This window comes from Pygocentrus nattereri, chromosome 5 (assembly GCF_015220715.1).
Source record: "Pygocentrus nattereri isolate fPygNat1 chromosome 5, fPygNat1.pri, whole genome shotgun sequence".
Classification (NCBI taxonomy): Eukaryota; Metazoa; Chordata; class Actinopteri; order Characiformes; family Serrasalmidae; genus Pygocentrus; species Pygocentrus nattereri.
In genome coordinates, this window is record NC_051215.1 from 36,799,261 (window position 1) to 36,823,197 (window position 23,937).

The 23,937-nt window shown below is 37.8% G+C and overlaps 1 protein-coding gene across 1 annotated transcript in view; it reads right to left on the bottom strand.

Annotated features, from left to right (window-relative positions):
* The window catches only part of hpse2 (heparanase 2), a 58,936-nt gene that overhangs the window by 27,491 nt on the left and 7,508 nt on the right, over window positions 1-23,937 (bottom strand). The window contains exons 4-5 of the mRNA XM_017724354.1: window positions 7,123-7,296; window positions 3,560-3,731 (exon numbers count right to left, since the gene is read on the bottom strand). Coding sequence (XP_017579843.1) covers window positions 3,560-3,731; window positions 7,123-7,296 — 346 coding nt within the window. The remainder of the gene's footprint in view (window positions 1-3,559; window positions 3,732-7,122; window positions 7,297-23,937) is intronic.

Consider the following 23,937-nt stretch of genomic DNA (forward strand, 5'->3'; position numbering starts at 1 on the left):
AGCATTAGAGCTAGGGGGGCACATAAACGTTTTGGAGCAATATATGCTGCCTTCTAGTCAATGACCTTTCCAGGGACGTCCATGCTTGTTTCAGTAAGACAATGCCAAGCCATATTCTGCACATCACAACAGAGTGACTTGGTATTAAGAGAGTACAGGTCCTTGACTTCTCTGCCTTCATCCTATACATATATATATATATATATATATATATATATATATATATATATATATATATATATATATATATATATATATAATTTATTTTCACTGTCCAGTGAAAAACATGTATCTCCATTTTTTGCAGTTTTTCCTGAATCTGTCAATTTGATGAAACATTAAATAAATATAATATATATAAATTATATATATATATATATATATATATATATATATATATATATATATATACAGACAAAAAGGATTTTTATAGATTTGTATAGATTCATACGTTCTCAGCCCTCTGCTCAAAAACTGCTCTCTATTTCATCAGCAATGAGTCTGTGAGAAACATCTTTCAGGACATCATTCTGCACATGTGAGCTCCTGCTGTCAGGAAAGATGGATCTTTCCAACAACTCAAGGTCAAGAGACACACAGAGTAGTTTGTTCAAATGCCTGCTGTGTGAGACTAAAACACTGTCCAAAATTGAAAATCTTTTATTCAGAAAAATCCAAACAGGATCCAAACAACTATAACAGGCATGAGCCTAAAAGAACATTTAGTAAAGCAGAAACATTATGTTACCCGGTGCCTTGCTTTGAACATGCAGAGGCAAACATGAAATACAGCTGTACTCTCCCTGGACGGGCACATGTCGAGCGTCTAAAGGTTTCATGACAGGCCCAGTAAAAATGTTTCTTGTCCTCAGGTAAACAGTCTGTTCTCATAATTCACTGTGAATCCCTAGTTCAGGATGGAAGACCATCTGTGTCCTCTTTCACTTACTGTAGGATTTTTGCACACTACTAGCTAGCTGTTCATCTAATTAGTTTAAGACTTTGTCATCATTTGACAAGCCTAACAATGCTATCCCATGATCTGCTATGATTTTGCATGCAAGTACTCAGTTCAAAGTGAGCGCAAAAAATAATGTAATGTAGCCTCCTACACTGCCACATAAAAGGATGGATTTAAGATCTGGTGTTGTTAGACTTAGAGAAATGAGCTATAATGTTGCGAGGACAACATTATAGAGAAGTACTGTGGGAAAATATTAAACAGCCTCTGGGTGGTCCACTGCAGGCATCAGGGTAACGTGGTCCTCCTGGTTCCCTGAGGGATACTGTAGGAATTCCAAAGCTGCTGAGAGGCTTTGATGGTGCTTGGCAGGTTTCTCTGTGCGGCCTAGCTGTCTGCTGCACCCGTCAAGGTGTCATGGTCTTCCTGGGCAACCAAGGAACGTTGAGGGATTACGCTACTGGGGGGCTTTGATGATGCTCTGGTACTGCCTGGGAGTTTGACGATGTTCAGCCTCTGGGCCATTCTGGCAGTACGGAGTAAACCTGTCTCTCTTGGCTGGCTAAAGTACATCATCTTGTCTTCTTGCTCACTATCACTGCAATCTGCGACCCATGGCATGAGGAACCTGAATGTGACCTGCATTTCCCCCCTAAATCACCTCCATCACTTCTGCCTACAATAGATCCTTCCAAAGATAAGTTGGGTTTGCGAGCTGCAGGTGCTGCTGGAGCTTTACTGGTCTCACCACATGTATGAACATATTTAGCACTAAGCTATAATGGACATCAGGTGGAAAGTCCCAGAAAGAAAGCTCAAGCATGTTCTCTATATCGGCAGGAAGCAGACCCAGCTTCTATATGCACTGATGCTCTCTTTAATGGAGCCTCTTTTTATTAGCGCAGACCACAAGCACTCACCCAGTTGCTTTCCCAGGCTGGCTACAAGGCTGAGCCAAGTCACTGAAACATCAGCAGGGAGGTCCAACAAGGCCTGCATGTCCACTGCCCCACTGTCTTCTGCTCCCTCGACCCTGCTGCTGTATTTAGCTCAAAGTGCTGTAGGTAAGCTGCCCAATTCCCCAAGCCACTGTAACACTGTACCTCAGGCAACTGTGTTTAAGCTTTACAAGTGGCTTTGACTGCAAGTCCTGTCAGAATCCTAAGATGCTACTCTGATAGAGCCAGACACTGTGGCGCCTCAGACCAATCTCGTCTTCAGTTCTCGGTCACTTCCATTATAGTATGAAAAGTTTCTCCAAAGAACTCAGTCAAAGAAGTTAAAGATCAGATCCATAAGATCCATAAGATCAGGACAGGTTTACTCAATTACTTAGAAACAGAATACAAAAGCAAAGAGAAAATAGTGCTCAGGTAGCCTTTACTGGCCAGGCTCACTCTCTCACTCCATAGGCTACTGAAGCTGCTACAAAACACATAACCCTGGCCCACCCTTTAAAATAAGAGTACACAGTAGAATAAACCCAGAATAAGCTTTCAGGAACATTTCTTGGAACTAACCACACTATTACCTTTGAACTAAACAGAGCTAGGCATACTCTGATGCCACAATATTATTACTGCATTTTTTTTTACAGCAATTCCAAATATGTGACAGATAGATAACTGTGACAAACTGACTCTAAATCTAAATTTCAAATGTCTGGCTATTTGTCCTGCAACACAAAAAAACACCTTGAACAGTACAAGATTCCACTTTGAATCACACCACAGATTCAGTCTAACATTGCACTGATGAGATTGCCACTGTTTTATTTTTTTTAGCTTTTACCACCAAGTATATTTTGATTAATTACGTTTTTTCATATTCATGATGGAGAATTATTTTTTCTCTTGGCAGTCTTTCCCAACTTGTTTTGCTTGTAGGAAATGGCAGATTGCTGAAGTGACATTTTATAAGATTAAATATGGCTTTGACCAAGAAGTGGTAATACATGATAAAAGCAAGAGCTCTATCAAGCCAGTGACTACTAAACAAAGAAAATTTGCCAACTCATTGTCATGGTTGCTCAATCATAAGGAAACTATATTTCCCACAGTCCCCAGCCAAAAACCCTTCTTCAGCCCCAGGCTCCAGGACAACCTGGCTCCAAATCATCTGATTACTGTTGGGTCATACCTGATACTTGTTTCCCCTGCAGTCAACCACAGTATATTAACCTCTAGTTTGCAGTCATCTTTGAGAAGTCTTTTATGTTTTTACCTCTGTGTCCCTGAGTTATTTGTTGTTGCCTGGATTCATGAACTTTGGTTTTCTAGTTTTCCTTTTTGGCTTATGTTTTTAGTTCTGCCTGGTTGGCTCTCCAACTTTAACTTACTGTTTTGACTCATGTTTTTGAACAAATAGCCTGCTTTTGTATTTTTATGATGAAACCTAGCAAATGTTCTTTTTCAATCTGCTGTTTGCCTATGCTCCATTAACCATCCCTAACACTCATGTCTCTACTGCAGCATTGAACGTCACTGGCCCATGTTGTTAATGTAGTGCACAAATGATAAAGTGTTAGACAATATTAAAAATATTATTCATCAAATAATGGCCTATAGAGTAACACACTAACCTGCTACAGCCACTCACCCGTCCAGTAGCAGGATGGCATTTTTGCGAGGACGGCCAATGTTGGGTCCATAGAGACTGGCTCGGCTGTAGTAGCGTACAGACTGCAGTAGCGTCTTTAGTAGAATGTAGTCTTGAGCCAGTCGAGTGCTGTTGACTGAGCGAGCTACCATGGTGCGGTAACTGTTTGGTTCTACAAGAAACAAACACAATTTAAAGCACTTTACATTTTAAGTGTAGAGGATGTATGACTCCTGAATATATCTATGTATATATATTTCTATCTAGCTACATACGCACACACACACACACACACACACACATACATACATACATATATATATATATATACAGACACAGTCATATATCCTTCCCCTAGTTTCCAGTACATTTCCCTTACTTGAACATTTTGCCACCCCTTTAAAACTAAAAAATCAGAATTATGACAGCGTATCTTACATACCCTATATATGTATATATATATATATATATATATATATATTTACTTTTATATTTTTTTATTAAAATGTAAAAACTTTTGCTTGTCTTTAATGTGTTTCCTGATATTGGGAAAAACAATATCTAGCAATAATATCATGTCTCCACCCACGCCCCTCCTCCCTCCCCTGTCCCATCCACCACTAACATCATCGAGCAGAAAAAACTCAGAGACCTACCCCATGACAATTTACAATTCACACAGATTTAATGAAGCATCTTAGTATTATCATTTTCCAATAGTTTTTACTCAAGGCAGAACTGATCTAAAAAGGATCTAATCTCCGTCATTATAAATGAAAGGCAAAACAGATTCATACCATTAAATGTGATTTATTTTATCTTATTAGTTTGGCATTTACCCCCATACAAACTCATTTACCTAATTCTGCTCATTTTAGCTGCTATAAAAAATGAAAGTCATAGGAAAAAATAATCTCAATATATCTCTGCATTGTGCAGTACCAGCTACTACATTGCACCCCCTAATGTTACTGGACAATATAGCCCCATTACATTAAAGCTGACACTTAAACAGGCTAATAAGTAGATGCAAAGCATGAACAACCTGCATCTAAATGGCCCACATAAGCAAATTCTTGCCTGTTTTGGAGTGTCCCAAAACATTTTTCTTTCTTCAGTAAATTTGATGAAATGCATTTCTATGGAAAGACGCATGATTTACAAAACCAGGAGCTGTATTTTAGTCTGTAGGTGGGCTAGCAAGTCAACTTTTAAAAATGTAAACTTTTAACTTAAAAAAAAAAAAAAAACATTAACTTTTGAAGAAAACATTTCATTCACACAGAGCCAATAGTGTGCTAGTTAATCTGATAGCAGACATAGAGGAAAAACATCATATTTGATTATGTGAATTAAAAATATCCAAATCAATATAGCCACCAGGGGGCCTGCAGAAAGAGGCTACTTAGAATGCTGGTCAGGTTACACACACACCCTTGCAGGCTGGTTAATGTTAACAGTATCTTAGAAGCATATCCAAATCTTATGGTTTACCCTTGAAACTCACATCATTTCCATAGTCTTAGTTGTGAATGTAAATCTCACAGGTTTTCATACTCTCAAGAAAATATTGCCATGTTGTGCAGTGTCAGTTACTTATTTGGATTGCACCACCCGCTGGTACTGGCTAGTACAAATTATAACGAAGTGTTATGATTTTGTGCATTGATGCAAATATGCTGGCCAGGTTATACAAAATGGATGTGTGCAAAGCAAAACCAAGGGATGTGACATTTTTTACGTAACTCAGCAGGTTTTCCATTGTCCATCTCCCAATTTCTATTTGAACTAGGCTGACAGGTATGTAGAAAGCACGTTAGTCAGATGTCACTAATCATAATGATATTAAAGAAAGTGTTGATCCAGCATCCTAGGTGAAGAGAGGGTCATACAGCTGTGAAAGTGGGAAGATGCAACGGTCATTGTCATGCAAGTTCAAATACAAGCACACAGTGTTACCAATATTTTAATAATGTATGGAAATATTTGGAAATTTCTCTAGTTGAATGTGCTAAACTGTTTCACGCTTTGCTATGTGAGCCATCAAACACTTATTTTAAGCAGAGCTAATGTTAACCTGCAAGAAAAAACATATACTTTAGAAACATGGTAGATTGGTTATTAATCAATATGATATATTAATCAATAATATATCCTAAAATGTTATGTAAGCATAAAAAGGGGAAATCTTTGTGATTTCTGTAGTGAAAACCAAACTCCTACTTTGCATTAGTATTTTAAAAAGTCATACTGACATTTTTACTGTGCAGCACAGGGTGAATTGAATGTTGTGTAATCCTTAACCATAAGCCAGTGAAGAAAAGAGGTGGGAAGGAGGCTTAGCTTCAAATTTTAAAAATGATTGTTGACATAGTGTTGGGCCAGATTCAGGCCAGACTGAGGCCAACATTCAAGACATTTCAACATCTTTATTTTATTTGAAACTTTGTAAATGTATCATATTAGAGGTGGCCTCTTGTCCATATACCACTGGCTGAGTACTGTACAGTAGTAGTGTTCTACTATTTCATGCTGGTATGACACACTTCCTATAACTAAACTTGAGTTTATTTCCCTCCATTTAGGACTGCACCTTTGGAAATGCTTATTATTCATAAAACCTCTTGAAAATTTGGACGCATTACAGAAACTTCTTAACTCTGAAATTTAGGACAGAAGCTATTACTGAACAACAGTTAAGTTCATAATCTTATCCTAACTCCAGACAAGAAAACAGTATTACAGAAGTATCCTAACTAGACAGAATTTCCTAAATGCTGTCCTAACTGTAAGACTCCAGAGGTGTCTGAACTTTTGTTTTAACAGTCTATCATTTTCCAGCAACATAGTTTACTCTAACTAGCATAATGATGTTACATTTATCTACACTGTAAACAGTTCTTTGGCTCATGCTTTTTTTTTCTAAAAACGTTTAAAAAATCCCAGACACCACAGACACAATCTCCATTATCCCCTCTTCTTTCCTTCGTGATAGTGGTGAAAAATGAGGAGATAGAGCAGAACGTGTTGCTGTTTGTTAGGGGAATAACTTTAGCATGGTCAGCTAAAGCATTTGGGAAATGGAGCGGTGAGAGTGATGATAAACAACAGAAAGCGCAGTCATAGTATTCTTAATTCTAGTTTATCATGCTTTAGTTATGTTTGACTTTTTTTAGTGACATCAGTAATGGCCAGTGACCTTAAACATGGCACTGTCATAGGATACCACCTCTGCCATGAGTCAAAGTAAAATTTTTGTCCTGCTAGATCTGCCTCTGTAAGTGAAATTGAAGCATCTAGGAGCAGCAACAGCTTAGCCATGAAGCACTAGACCATGCAAACTCACAGGGCAGGGTCATGGAAACCAGGATAGACCCTGACTGCATAAGGAAACCCACGCAGACACAGGGAGAACATGCAAACTCCACACATGCAGAACCCTGTTTCCCCAGCTGGGGAATCGAACACAGGCTCTTTTATTTATTTATTCCAATAACTAAAAATTACTTTCTTTCCACAGATACATGGTCTCAATCAAGTCCTGTAGGTATTACTAAACTTACCATTGCCTAGCTCCCAGGATATGTTATACTTCTTGCCAGCACTGTACTTTAACAAACTCAGGGCACTGGAAGCATTCCATGAGTTGTCAGGATTCCGGTGCAGGGCATTGATCCCAAAGATCAGATGCAGTCCAGCGCAGTCAGCAAAATTGTACAGTTTGTCTAAAGACCTGGCTGGGAAAAAGCGAGACACAGTTGTAACTTTGGCATTTTTTTTTGGAAATGTGTAAAATTTACTTTCATTTACTAATGTAGTTTATGTAGTTTGAAAATGTATTATTGGAGGCGTGTGTAATTTTGTAAATAGTTTGATGAATACTTTGCACTGTATCCAGTTCCTTGAGGCCTAAGAACACCCTAAGTAATAACAGGGCATTGTTTCAAAGACTAGAGAACAGTGTACTACTGCACTGCTGCCTTGCTCCACTATATGATGTGAAAACACACACAATGAACTGTCCATCAGTGCAAAAAGCAAACAGACTAGTGACACACTCAAAGACAAAAATATGCCAAGGAAAGCACTCTAGAGGAAAAACCTTGGGATGGCTTATAATAATTGGGCCTCATCCCTGGCATGGTCACTGGTTATGTTTTGAAATTCTATCAGTTAAGAGCAGTGACAATAAACACAAATATTTCAGTGCCCTTTGACTTCATTTCCTGTGTTTAAAAAGAAGCAGCTGAGATGTCTCACATGGTCCAGATGGATTTAAGTGAAGTCCAAACCTGCGTGTGATGTGCCAGTAGATTTAGGTTTCAAGGTTGCTATATTTACTCATGGTCAGTTTTTACACATAATTACATTAAGATAAATGATTTGTGTCTGTCTGATCAAAGATGAGCCCAAAAATGTAGGCCAAAAGACACAATTCAAGAACTGCCCAAGGAAAACTGAAAAATATACAGAGATCTGGTAAAACTGTTCCCTGTCTGTCCAGTGAAATTGCATTTAAAAACTGTCTATAAATCAGATGTATTCTGTTAGCATTTAAGTGATTGTAAAATGGGGGAAAAACTGACCAGAAACTCTAAATTGTATTTTATATTTAGACTAACCCACAGAGGAACCATGCAGATCTGAAATATCAGATGAGTACACTGGACAAGTGGATATCCAATTAACAGAAGATCTTTAACGTATAGTCACATTTAACCCAAATAAAGTCAGACAAATTCCCTCTCCAGATGTGCACATTAACATGACTACTAAATTCCTGATTTTATGGGGTAGGAAACTTTAAAGCTTTCAAGACAACTTAAAACACACTTGCCACACCAATAATAATGGGTGACTATTTCATAATTTCAAGGGAAAGCATAATTCAAAGCATACCGTGACACTTTTGTTCAAAGCACTTTAAATGGTTTAAGTCTTTAAATGGTCTAAGGCATCACTTAATTGGATACAAAACCATAAAAACTTAATGAGGACAAGAACCTATTTAATGAAAACAATAAAAGAATGAACCAATGAGAAGCATTTTATGGTTTCTTTTCCAAATTGCAAATCATGCTACATAGCTGTCAAAGCATGTAAATACCTATTTTTTTATACCTATGTTTTATACAATGAACTTTCTTGGGCTGGACCACATTCTTAATTAAATATTTTTCTCTGTCTGAGACACATCGGACCCGATGGAGAAGCCCACCTTGCTGTGTCTGAGTAGTCTGGGGAGTCGTCCCTGTTCTGCAGCCTTTAGCACAGTGAGCTGATTGAGATAAAACCGTATCAAAGGCAGGTGGATGGAAAGCAGGGCCATGCTGTCAGGGCAGAAAGAGAAGCAGAACCAGATGTGGGCCAGAGGCTGAGAGAATCCAGGGCCTCCCTTCCTCAAACAGACTCTTGCACAAGAGCTGTCACTGTTGAGGAACCTGGATTTGTGCCAAACATACATCTAATGGTAACAATCGCCAGCCCAAATTATTGTGATGTTTTCCCCTCTGTAAAGTTGCACAGAACACTGTACACCACTGATATTATGACAATAATTTGAAGGGAAAAAAGGGATAGATAAGCATTGTAAATGTTCTATACATATCATGAAGCATCATTGATTTGTGAAGTCTAACCTGAAATAATCCTACTACTATTGTATAATAAACTGTTTTCCTCTCTCTCTCTCTCTCTCTCTCTCTCTCTCTCTCACACACACACACACACACACAGACACTTTAAAAACACAGCATGTTACTAGACTCCCTCTCACAGTGTCTCTTTCTTTTAGGGCTAATCACAATAAGAGAACAGCTACTTGTCCTAAAAGCAGCCAACTGTGATCAGTTCCATGTTGCTAAAGTAAGGTAATTACACTGTGAACAGCACCCAGGCTCCTAAGGGTGAACCAGACATGGCAATATAAGGAGTAGGGAGGACATCAGGAACACAACTCTGGTTCACATTTACAGCCGACTCAAAGTGTTTCCAGATAGACCAAATCAGCCTCCCTCCTTCCTTCCTTCTCTCTCTTTCTCTCTCTCTCTCTGTCCCTCTCTCTCTCTCTCTCTCTCTCTCTCTCCCCAGCAATATCACACTGAACTGTAGAATAACTGAGATAAATGACAAATTACAAAATGAAGTGTCAAAAAGCCAAGAGTCCTTGGAAATATTAGAAAATAATATTGTTTTTGGACAACCTTGATGTTTTGCTTACATGGTTAGCTGACCTCCTGTCATTCTTACATGTTTTTTTAGTAATTGAATTAGAATGCAATGCTAATGTGCAATGGAGTTTACCGATATGCACTGTCAAATTCCCAAGACCACATCTGATAGAAATTATTATTTTTAATCTTAATTCATTTATTTATTTTTAACACAGTAAGTGTCTACTCCCTGCATTGAATTAGCACTGATAATGTTCATTTATGTCCTTATGTCCTCTTTAGCACACTAATATGCCACACTGGCCACACTGGCATATTAGAAAAAAAAAATCCCCGAACTACCCTGAAATTGGGTGCATGAACTTCTCCAGTATGTTCAGTTGCAACTGTAAACCTAAGAGTAGAACTAAAAGCACTAAATCCCACAAGCCAACGCAATGGAAAGAGAGGGGCCTGGATATTGTCAGAGTAGCTATCTGATCACAGACATAAGACTTCCATAACAAGCAGGACTGTACAAGAGTGCTACGGCTCATTTCTGAGCCAGAGCATTTCCATTTATGTCTAGTGATTACCTACAGCAACGATCAGGAACTGTATATTCCAAACCCCCAAAAAAGTTCAAAGCAAAGCATTTCCATAGCCAGACAACATCCACAATGTCTGTTTTTAAGGAAAACACTGGTTGCAGGAAAGAAAAAAAGTCAAAAAAGAACGATAAAAAAGAAAAAAGGTCTCAAAATTACAAATAATCTACTGTTTGCAAATCATTTTAAACTGAAGAAGCTTTCTATTACAACCAATTAACAACAAAGGCCAACTTTAATTAATAGGTACAAAGGGATTGGCAGTCATTGAATAAGACCACTTCTCTCTCTTGTTATTTCCTTTTAAAGATTAATTATTTAACTATTTTCTAGATTAAACATGCTCCCTAGATATATGCTAATGTTACTTGCAATAATGTATTACTCTTAAAGCTATTACAGCTTGACGTTGCTTTTGTAACCTGGGTTTAGATCATTTTTGTGATAATAAAAATAACAATTCCAATAGGCCAATTCTGTGCTCATTATTTTGCTTCAAGTTTGCTACCCCGATCTCACATGCAGTCTTGAAGTATGTACATAAAGAGAAAGAAAGAAAGAAAGAAAGAAAGAAAGAAAGAAAGAAAGGGCAAAGGAAAAACACAGTGAGACCACTGAGAAGATTTCTGTTCTTTCGGTTTCTCTAACCTCCTACAATATTAGTGACAGGGCAGAAAAGTAACACTGAGTGCTTGGACCCTAGCTAACTCACGCAAACACCGCTAGAGTGGAAATATGGTTTCAATAGTCTTGCTATGCCTGTGGTAGTCTGAAGTGCACACTGCATGTCATACAAACCCAAGTATGCTCACGTTTATAAACACAGCATTACACAAAGACTCTCATTTGATAGGGTATGTTTTACAAAGAACTGCTCAGGTCAAACCACTTTTGTATTGTGGAAGAATGCAAGCTATGAAGACACCTGTTTTTGATTGATTCGGTATGGCCAGTATAAGCTGTGTGTGTGTGTGTGTGTGTGTGTGTGTGTGTGTGTGTGTGTGTGTGTGTGCACCCACATGTGATCGTGTCTGTGTGTGTCAGTTAATTAGCTGAATTCACATGTGCCGTAGAGCACAGGTATACATTATTGTATCAATGAAACCAAATATACGCATACATGTCAGTGACTCTATACATTTGTCCGTAAATTCAAGGCCATGTGGTTGGCAGTGAAAAGGGTAGAGAATTGAGTGATATGTTAACATCTCCGAACACACGCTGGTGTATATACATCCACACACATTTGTGTACACTAATTAATCTTCCCTAGAGAGACTGCCTGCGCAGCAGCACATGGCCAGGACTGCACAGGGCTGCATGCTGGACTCCGATTTCCCCTTAGTGTCAACAGTCCTGGGCGCTAGACTGATTGGAGTTACACTTGATGTTTGTGCCAAATTACGTCAACTACTTTACAGCTATAGTTTGTTGAAAAATTTCTGACTTTTTGGTGAAGTTATTTAATTTAATCACCAGCACACTTGATTTAATTTAATGAAGGATTTATTAGCTAAAGTAAGTACTAGATGGTGATTGTAAATACTGGAATTCATAGAGAAGAGGGTTGGAAGTGGTTAAGCTAACTCACTGACAAACTTCATAATGTATTGTTTACTTATTTATTTGCATTTATTCTCATTTTCATCTTCTTTTTTAACAAATAAATGCTTACTATTCAGGTACATGGATTTACATCTCTTTTTTTTATATTTCCCATGACTTTAATATGGTACTGTCTTTTGTCCACTTACTATAGACAACAATACACCACACATAAAAAAAACACATAATCAAGTCTATCTGAAATGACTTACAAGTCAGTGCAGTTTGAGGCAGATGTGTGAAAATTTTGACATACAGTGTCCCTCCAAGTGATAGGGCATAAGCCACCATTAACTGTAACATTAGCCTTATAGCTTGCATGTAAATCTAATGAAACAAACTTCACTCACACTCCAAATACTGGACTTGTCTTGGCTGATCAACTACTTCTGAAATGAGGGGGAAATTATGCAGATTTTATTTTTAGCCAAATAATTTAATATATAACATCCAAACTCAAACTACTTCTATGGGGAATTTTTAATTGAGGCAGAAACTATATTTATAACCAATTTGTATATTTAATACAAAAACCCTGCATGTCATAATGATCACTTTTAAATAATATGTTAATAATAATATATTTAAAAAATGTATAACAAAACTTAAGCTAGGACATGAAATACTAAGTAAATTACAAAATCATGAAATCAATTTCAAACTAGTTTTAATTGATTTTCATTTGTTTAGGCAGAAGGTCAGGATAAATATGAGGACATGTATGCATTATTCAGCAACTGAAATTTAATGTATTGAAGTAGAAAGGATGGAAATGAGCCACTGGCAAAATTAGTATGAAGCTAAGTGAACATGTCTGGCCTACTGTAAATTTCCACTCCATATATATATATATGTATGTGTGTGTGTGTGTGTGTGTGTGTGTGTGTGTGTGTGTGTGTGTGTGTGTGTGTGTAAAATGAACATTACTAACACATGTTCATAATGATTTAAATTCAGCCACGTCTTACCCAAGCTGACCAAAAGCTAACCACTTCTGTACCAAAGTGATAAGATTTAATCTCTTCAAAGACAACTATGCTGAGCCTTTACATGCCTGACAGCACTCTTTATTTAAAGAATTTACTACCCACTAATGCTATAATTACTACAATAATTGCTCCATGATTATTTTGTCACTTAAAAGAAGCAGAAATGGAAGGGGCAGAACTGAACTGAATGGCCCCCAGGCTTTTTAGTGCACATCAAAGGATTTCCCTGAAGTCAAATGCACCCATAGTTCACCCTACTAACACAAGGTAGGTGACCAACCACACTCTGCAATATTCTGTATGGTTCTGTATATTTTGTATGATTCTCTATGTATTATGTATTCTGTATGTACAACCTTTTACCACTATTTTCAAGTAAGGGCAATTTTTTAAAAAGTGTTATTCAGTGTAATATTGTTTCAGTCAAGAATGCCCTGTCAAAAGCTAAGTGCAAGGGTGAAACTGGACAGATACAAGAGCTCAAGAAACTGCATAGATACAAGAGGTCGCAATTGTTATTTTATCCAAGTATTAACCATTTTACAACAAACACACAGAGCAGATATAGATAATTGTGTCTCTCTTAGGCTATATTCAGTCTTAAGCCATCTTCACACAATCCCCCCTTTGTACACAAATATAGCAATAATTAAATGGAAAAGGGTATGAACTGGAGTTGACAGTAATTTACCTATACCAGACCTAGTACAGTTCTGGCAAAATTATCAGGAAGGTTCATGTGTAATCAGAAGCTGAAGCATCAGCAGAAAGTTGAGTATGTATCTTTTTCTGTTGTTTTCACAGTCACAGTACCAGTTTTAACAGGTGGAAAACAACACAGGAGTCTTTTTGTATGATTTTTGTGAGATCTTGACATGAATGGCAACAAAACTGTTATCTGCAATGTGTGTGCATGGCTGCTATTATCAAAGCAAGTAGATTGACTGGCAAAAGTGAAAAGTGGGTGTGTATTTTGGATATGGCTGTTGGCCATTTACACTGCAGACATCACATCCTGTGTAATGGGAGTTCATTGAAAATCCATCCATCCATTTTCTAAGCCGCTTCTCCGTCAGGGTCACGGGGGGATGCTGGAGCCTATCCCAGCAGTCTTCAGGCGGAAGGCAGGATACACCCTGGACAGGTCGCCAGTCCATCGCAGGGCAGACAGACAGACACAGACAGTCACTCACACACTCACACCTAGGGGTAATTTAGCATGTCCAATTGGCCTGACTGCATGTCTTTGGACTGTGGGAGGAAACCGGAGAACCCGGAGGAAACCCACGCAGAGAGGAACCCAGTCACCCAGCCGGGGAATCGAACCCAGGCCCTCCTCGCTGTGAGGCAACAGCGCTACCCACCACGCCACCGTGCCGCTTCATTGAAAATTTTTTTTGTTCAAGGGCTGCATTATGTAAACCCTAAAGATTACCTGCAAAGGCAGGCCAGTAATGCATCAGGTTTCTAGTGTGAAACCACTATTATTGTTCTTGTACCCAGCTAGTTACCCAGCAATTAGTTATTACCAAGGTAATGACTTTTCTGTAAATGATCTTTGAAAATGTCAGATGGTATTTAATTCAGATCTCCAAGACTGACTGGGTGACCAAGAACAGAATTTCATGTGCTATGGGATTCTGACTGGTCAGATATGGGCAGCTGAAATGTTCTGTACAAGGTACTGAAACAAACAGGAGTTATAAATCTTGGGAACAGTATCTGACTGCTGCAATACATGTTTTTGCCAGATGCTATATGAAAAGAACAGAGCCTTTTCCAAACATTGGCCTCAATAAATACCTTTCAAAGACACAAACCATCAAAACATTTGTCTTTTACTCTCAGTATAGGATCTGGCACTGACGAATTTTCAAACTGAGAGATTTGCTTTTCATGGTCAGGCATGCCAGCAACCTGAAACATGCATCAGGTGTCCTCTTAATCTTGCTGCTCTACATGAAAAAAGCCTGATTACTCCATTAAGAACATTATGTACTCTCCCAATATATCATTCCGCTAAAGTACAGCAATAAAAAATAACTGTTTATGGCTTAATACTATGCAGCTTGCTGTTATTTCCTCTTGTCCTTTTCATAATAATAATAATAATAATAATAATAATAATAATACCACCATGTCTTAAATAGTGCCAATCCAATGGGGACCCTCTTCTTGCACTGGGGTTGAATCTCAAATGGTGCCCTACTCTCTACATAGTGCACTACATAGGGATTTAAATACTGGCTCTTGCACCCCAACAGTGCATAACATGGCTAAAAATAGAAATCAAACATAGTAAAAATAATTTGGGATTCAGCCGCATCCATACTTAACAAATATTCCACTATTTGGCTGTAAAAGCTCTAACTTCAAAACTTCCATAGCTGGCAACTCTTTGGTAAGGCATGGGATTCAGCCTGTGTTGACACGACTTTTGACTGAAACACAGTTGCAGCTTATAAGCCATTCAAGTGACATTCTTTAGAGTCCTGTATCACAGGTTCACAATGAATAATGTAAGCACTTTAATTCAAGCCTGTCATAATAACGGTGGCACAGTTTAGGCTGTTAGCTTTCTTTTAGCGTGTTAGCTAGCTACTAGTTAAGAAAATAAGTTGTAAGCCCCCCTGTTTAAACAAAAAAGTGTGTTTGTACTTTATCAGTAGTCCGTGGTCAGTGCACGAGCTGCCTTAGAGTTAAAGATTACTCCATTAGCAGCACAAGGATTTTTCTTGATGTGGAACTGTAATACACAGATCAGTTGTTCTGAGGCGGTCATAAGTTTGCCTATATTGTATATTTTGACTACGGCTCAGCCAAGCAGATTTTAGGGACCAGAACTATCCATTTTATAAATTACATTTAAATGATCATTTTGACACCATTATTGCATAATGGCATAAAATATGAATATGTAATTCTGGAAAATTTTAATTCACACTTAAGATTACACTGCATTTTGCATATTACATTTTCATTTTAATGTTGATACTGAATATGCTTCCATAGTAAACATGTTTAAAATAAGATAAGATAAGATAAGATAAGATAAGATAAGATAAGATAAGATAAGATAAGATAAGGCTTTACTGTCATTCGCATCACATGTGGTACAAGAGGTGGAACAAAACAGTGTAAATAGTTTAAACTAGAACTTAAACTTAAGCCTTCCAAATGATCACTAAAATAAAAGTCCTTATAAAAGTAATAGCATATAAAACACTTATATATTTTTTACTTTAAAGAGCATTTTAATAGTAGTAATGATTAACATAACTTGAAGCCGTTTCTTTGAAAAGCCAATAAAAACTCCACAAGCAGCACTAACAGTAGGTCAAAGCAAATGCCTACTAATAGTGCTAACGGGCAAAGAACTAACAGACAGCACATCAGATCAAACTCACTGGTCCTGTACACAGTTACCAGTGGAACCAAACCCTCCATCTGGCTTCAGTTAGAGGTGTCAGGTCCTGTCACTCAATTTAGGGTGAATAAGGACCAGGAAAGAGTTTTCATTGGCCCCCTCCTTCCAGAGTCATTGAAAGCACCCCAGCCACCACTTGAATGAACCATGGGACTTTGTAACATACCACAGAAAACTCAATTTTACTTTTCCGTTCCATGCTTTCCAGACCAGAGCAAATTTCATTACACATTTATGGACTCGTAAAATTCCATCAATAACTTAGGCTTTTCTCACATACAGTTTCATGAAAATATTATGTGTATGCAACAAAATTTGACACAGGACAAGACTCAATGAATGTGAATCTTTTATGTTCGGTCATGCCTAACTTTTTACTTTGAGTGTGCATGTTCTACAGGTAGATGGATAATTATGAATTTTTTGAAGAATGAAAGACTGATATCCTGATTTTCTACATGAAGCAACTGTTGTTAAAATTAAGTAGGAATTATCAATAAAAACAGCAACACATTTTAAACACATTCAAATGCCAGATAACAAAAGACAGAGCCAACTCAATGAACCCTATAATAATTACAGTAAATGAATACAATTTACTGTATAATAAATTAAGGTGCCTGAATGTGCTTAATCAAAAAATGATTACTGGCTCTTATTTAATTGTCAGATAGCTATTAGAATTCTGCAATTCACATGTTAATATCCAGGTTTCTACATCCTTTAGATTTATAAATAAACAAAACAGCCAGGCCACAATATGAGACAACCAACTGAGAAAGATTCTATATCATTGCTATTTTCTTTTTCTTTCATGCACTGATCTATGTAAAGAACCCACATTCTGTGCCAGAGGTCACATTTGCTGAGTCTAAAATTTAGCTAGATGAAAAACAAAAATGAGGGCTTGTACAGTTTGTGATAGCATGCATTCTGTAAAAATTGGTGTTAGAAACATTAATGATATAATTTGGAGTAATATGTCTATGGTACTGTAACCAAACAAGTTAGAAGCATATATGTTGCTCAGTGGTCGTATGTCTGGCAATTACCAATAGATGACCAATATTAGATATACAAGTAAGTATATTACCTGCTGGACATTACAGTTCATCACAGTTCCTTTGATGCCACTGTGCCAGTGGCAAAGATACATTTAACCAAGGGTAGAACTTTGGGCACAATGTTATTTATGGAGTAGGTGAGTAATGGAAACAGAATAACAGTGAAGTTGAGGAGCGTGTCCTGTTTTGGTGAGAAAATGGCGTCTGCACTCATTATCCACATTATCCATTATCCAGTTTCCAGCAATAAAGATTGTGTTCTTCTCCTGTTTGGTGTTTTTGTTCTCCCTGTTGTATAACCTCTCCTTATTTTTTAACTCGGATTGGTAGTTTTTGTAGGAGAGGGTGACTTGTTTGCTTTCATGATACTTATCACCAGAACATTCACCAGTTAAAGCAAAACTTGGTTATGAAACCTCCTGTAGAGATCTTACAACAGTACAGTTCAGGACTTGGAGAGGATGTGCCACATGCTAGTTTGCATTTGGGTTGTTGCATAGGGACCACGTCTCTTTGGCGCAATGCCAGTGGCATAAATTTTGGGACCTGGGAGGGTGTCTTAGGTGAACTTGATTGAAGTAGCTGAGTATGGCCTCAGGTCTATTATAACTCTTTTGTCCACATGTTGTGAGGCAGCCTTTGATCAAGTTAATGTTATTTATGGACAGCTGTTGAGCATTTATGCTACAAAGGCCTGCTGCATCAAGGTAGTCCCTGTCATTTTCAAATGTAATTGATTGTCCTTTGAGTGCATCTTCATTACCGCAGAATCAAAAGGTGTTGGTTCACATTTTCCAAACATTATATTCATATATAAATCTCTTTAGGCTTTTTTTCCTTTGTTTCATAGTTTAGTGTTCTACGTATGCAGCAAAATCTTCTGTCATCTCATGTATAGCTATTCTCTGGAAGGTCGCTGGCTATACTTGCCAATAAAAAAATTTCCCCTCTATGTTCCGTTAAAAAAAATTCTTCCAAATTGATTGATGTTGTGGGACTGTTGTTTTTGTAGATGAAGACAGTGATTACACTCACTGGCCACTTTATTAGGTACAATAAAGTACCTAATAACCTAATAAAGTACCTAATAACAAGGGATGGTAGCAAAGGGTTGGACCCCCCTTTGGTCTTCAGAACTACCTTAATTCTTCGTGGCATACTTTCAAGAAGGTGTTGGAGACATTCCTCAGAGATTTTAATCCATATAGACATGATAGCACCACGCAGTTGCTGCAGATTTGTCAGCTGCACATCTATGATGCAAATCATCCATTCCACCACATCCCAAAAGTGCTCTATAGGATTGAGATCTGGTGACTGTGGAGGCCATAAGAGTACAGTGAACTCATTGTCATGTTTAAGAAACCAGTTTGAGATGATATGAGCTTTGTGACATGGTGCATTATCCTGCTGGAAGTAGCCATCAGAAGATGGGTACACTGTGGTCATAAAGGGATGGACATGGTCAGTAACAATACTCAGGTAGGCTGCGGCATTTAAACAATGCTCAATTGGTACTAAGGGGCCCAAAGTGTGCCAAGAAAATATCCCCCACACCATTATACCACCACCACCAGCCTGAACCACTGATACAACACAGGATGGATCCGTGCTTTCATATTGTTTACGCCAAATTCTGACCCTACCATCTGAATGTCGCAGCTGAAATCGAGACACGTCAGACCAGGCAACACTTTCCAATCTTCTGTTATCCAATTTTGGTGAGCCTGTGCGAATTGTAGTCTCAGTTTCCTGTTCTTAGCTGACAGGAGTGGCACCCGGTGTGACCTTCTGCTGCTGTAGCCCATCTTCTTCAAGGTTCGACATGTTGTGCGTTCCACAAGTGGTTATTTGAGTTACTGTTGCCTTTCTATCATCTGGAACCAGTCTGCCCATTCTCCTCTGACCTCTCACATCAACAAGGCTTTCTCGACCTCACAACTGCTGCTCACTGGATATCTTCTCTTTTTCGGACCATTCTCTGTAAACCCTAGAGATGGTTGTGCATGAAAATCCCAGTAGATCAGCAGTTTCTGAAATACTCAGACCAGCCTGTCTGGCACCAACAACCATGCCACGTTCAAAATCACTTAAATCACCTTTCTTCCCCCATTCTGATGCTCAGTTTGCACTTCAGCAAGTTGTCTTGACCACCTCTACATGCCTAAATGCATTGAGTTGCAGCCATGTGATTGGCTGTTTAGCTATTTGTGTTAACAAGCAATTGAACAAAGTGGCTGGTGAGTGTATATATATCCAGCGTGTTCGAAAGCACACTGCTTAGCTGTGAAGTTGGTTTGTCTGTCCATGGTCCATATCCTGGAGAGAATAGTGAAACGTTCTTTTTTGGAACTGTCGAGCTGGTACTTAAAATGGTCCACTGCCATTGTTTTTTTAATCTTCTCCTTTCCTCTCTTCCTTCAAAACACCTAATTTTTTTTCTCTTTTCTTCTCTTTTATCTGTTGTAGATAACTGCTGGGTGCAGCTAACGTCTTGCCATGGATGCCATGAATGCTACTTCATAGGTTTCAGACAATTAGCAGGAAGCTATGAAAGTTGGCTAGCTATTTGTGAGAGTGCTTTTATAAGTATATGTTGCTGTTCTCTGACAGTTTTTCTCCATAGTTTTTTGTGCATATGTTCTCTTTTTCTCTTAACTCCACTTCTCTCTTCTTCTTACTCATTTTGTGAAGATGCTGTATGCTAAGTGGCTAAGTCCTGCTGCACATCTCACAATTTGATGTCATTTTTTGTGCGCATTCTTTGAAATGCATATGAGAGGGTGAGAGAGGCAGAGGGAGTGTTTGCAGACATCTTAATGGATGTGGCTACACTGTGCTCTAGTTTAATTAATCTTTATATCTTACTTGACCATCCAGCCCAAATAACAGTCAAGACCATCTGCAAATCTTTTAGCACTCCTAATGGGCATTCTGGTCCTGTTGCAGCCTGTCAGTGCTGAATTCACCAGTTTTCCCTAGACTCCAGCTGCCCTGTTAACAGTCACTGTTTGCCCAAACATGGCAGTTACATTTACAAGTGTATTACCTGCTGGGTATTACTGCCTGTCACACTTTCACTAGTGCTTACAGGCCAGGTGCAGGCCAGCTATCAGCTGGGAACAACTCCTCATAAACGTTTTGCCTCTTCAATGGCATGCCTTGTAGTTTGCTTCAGGATCAATATCTTGCAGGTGTTACTCTTTCTTTACGGCCCCAGTAAGCATATGTCTACTTGAGTCAAGATAAATGGCTGATGAGTAATATTTTTGGTCATCTAGCCAATCTTACTGGGTACTATTGCATGTAACCATGGGTAAAAGGCATTACTTAGTTACTGACTCATTGAGTAGGAGTGTATTTTGGATCAGTCAAAAGTGTATCAGTCAAAAGTAACTTCAGTAGAAAGCAACAGAATAATTAATAAAGCTTGCCAAGAGTTTTTTGGAATAGTACTATTGCCAAAAAAGAAAGGTCCATATGTCATAACATACAGCTATTCCGAGATACTCTTTAAAAATAAAACTGGTAACATTTTAATGTAGGATACGTTTCATAAAGCTACATAATATCTACATAAGTTTTTCATGATGACTGACCTACATAAATGTTTATAAATGCCTATTCCAATAGACATCATTTGCTATAAATGTTGTATTTGCCAATTTTGATCAGTTAGCTAAAGTAGCCTTTATGACAGTTGATACTTTTATCTTTTTTAGCATTTAAAAGCATTTATGTAGGGTTATGTCAGTTGTCATGGCAAGCTTATGTGCATATCATGGAGCCTTATGAACAGTGCCCTACAGTACAGAGTTACCATATAACCTTTACATTTTCAAACAGAATTAATACACTGCCCCCCCCCCCCCCCCCCCCCCCCAAGAACAAGGGGTTACTCAGTACATTCTGGAACAAAATGACTGATCACAATGCACATCACAGAGCAGTTTAGAGAAAGCAGAGCAAAGGCTAGAGGTACCATTCCTGTGAACAATAGTCAAATTAACATGGAACATTGTCATTCAGTTGACTTCACAATCACTTCCTCCACAAGTTGCAATGTTTCTAACAGTATAATTAATTGTATCAATTCATTGAAAGAAGCATATTCCTTGGGCAAGCACACGCTTTCTCTTGACAGCACAAGTGTCAAATCAAGAAATGAAATGTCATATACTAAAGAAAGATGCATCTTTTTCCTCTGGATTGAAGACCTGCCAGTGCAGGATTGGAATACAAGAGATGTATGGTAATATCAGAAACATAATGATATTTTCTTAGAATCAATCATTGTAAAATTTGGAGAAACAAAACAAAGACTGGCACTGGCATGTTACTATAGCACTGGTATTAACAGAATGGACATGGAACCGTTTGTAATAAACACACTAGTCATATCAACACTTGAAACTTCATTTTATTTATCTTACATTTATCATAAGGTTCATTATGATTCTCTAAATTAATAAAAAAAATAAAAAATCTGTGCAACTCATGCTCTTTAGTGGTGCTCCTGACTGAAAAGGTTACATCATATCTCTCCAAATTTGATTATGTGACCCCACAGTCACCCACTTTTAAACAATTAGCCTAACTATAATCAATAAAAAAGTGGTCAATTTGCCCTGTCTTCCTATCATGACTTGCAATATTGTATGAATAGCAGATTGACAAGACACTATCATTACTTACACAATTTGCAAATGAAGGACATATTTCAATGTGCTTAGAAGTTGCTAACTTCCAAGTAATAGAATATATACACAGGCAACAGACAAGAGTGCAAACTTCTAGAAAACTGAATGAAAAAATGTAATTTATAACGTAATGGACATAATGCAGCATATAGGTAGAAAAGGTCTACACGGGTCTTACAATAAAACATTTATTTGGAATAGTACATTTAATTCCAAGGATGAAAAATTATAAGGAAGAATGGTAACAATTTAAAAGATTTATTTTTAGGTTAGAAAATATATTTTTAATGGTACAGCTGTATCTTCCTAAAAAGCACTGAAGAGATGTAAACTGATGTATACTGTCATTTCTAATTTCACAGATATTGTCAATGAAAGGACACTTTGGAAGGTAGCTGTAATTTAAAAGTGTAAGCCTTGGCCCTATGGTTTCCCACAATTCTCTGTGGTTTAGAATTTTGGTACTGAAGACAACTTACATTTCCAAAACCAAAATGTAATAAAATCTCTCTTGGTCCTCACTCACAATGAGTGGAAAAAATTAACACTAGAACAGAATCATGAATACAACAAAATGACTGTTCCAACAGTTCATGTTGGTGATCCCTGTAGGGTAAATGGATCCAAGCACACAGAATATTGCAAGAAATGCTTCATTTGTTCCTCAAGAAGCACTGAGTGATCACGGTGAATATACCACCATAATTTTGCAGCCTTCATAAGATGGTGATGATGAATGAATTACTGCAGATACTGATATACATTAAGATTCATGAAGTCTTATAAGATGAGATATTGTTTTAGGGAATGTTGTAAATATGCCATTTGACTATAGGTTAATTTAAACATTTTGTATGTTTTCAGACATATGTTCAGTGATCAGCTTTTCACTAATAAAAGCATCACATGTTCCAGTTGTTTTGGATGAATAACAGGGGTTGGCCATGTGACACATTAAACATCATACGTGGAAACAGAATGCTAAGAATAGCTCCAGATAAGAGGAGGAGATGAAACAAGAAGCATAATTCATTTAGCGTTTTGATTTTTTTTTTTTGCAAGAAATGCCCTACGAAAAAACTGCTGACACATTTTGATCAGACTGTTTTCTGGCAAATCATCAAGAAGTGTAGACAGTTTCACTCAGGTTAAAGTAGTGAGTAGTTTTTTTTAGACTGAAATTCCACCAATGTCTAACAGTCTAACAACTTAAGAAGATATATCTCTCCATTAGCTGAATATATAAATGCAATACAAAGCAACTCAGAATGCCAAATATGATGACAGTTTTTTTAGATGTCACTTCATTTACTTTGTCCAAGACTGTAACTATGACTGAATTACACTGAATCAGTGTCTGAAAGTGAGAGATTATTTTAGCTTATTGTACATCTTAGTGTCTCATATATTCACAATTACGTCTAGTTGATCCCCACAAGTCATTCAACAGTGTAAATGTTCAACAATGTCCAACATATTTCTCTCTCTCTCTCGCCCCTCTAGAGTTTAAACAGGGCCAATATGCCCTGTGTGTATGCATGTGTGAGTTTGGGAGGGGGTCTAGAAGAAAGAATTTACTTGTTTCTAGTGTGTGTGTGTGTGTGTGTGTGTGTGTGTGTGTGTGTGTGTGTGTGTGTGTGTGTGTGTTTTCAATGTATATGTCGCTGCAGAGGAACCTTCATCTGCTTAATGTCTGAGAAATGGAAAAAAAGAAGTCATGTTTCCCTTCTCAGGCGGCAACATCTGCTGGAGTCTCAGATCCATCACTACCACACCAAGCTACATGCACTCGCTGTGTTTGCATTGAGTGCACGCACGCATGCTCTCAGCAGC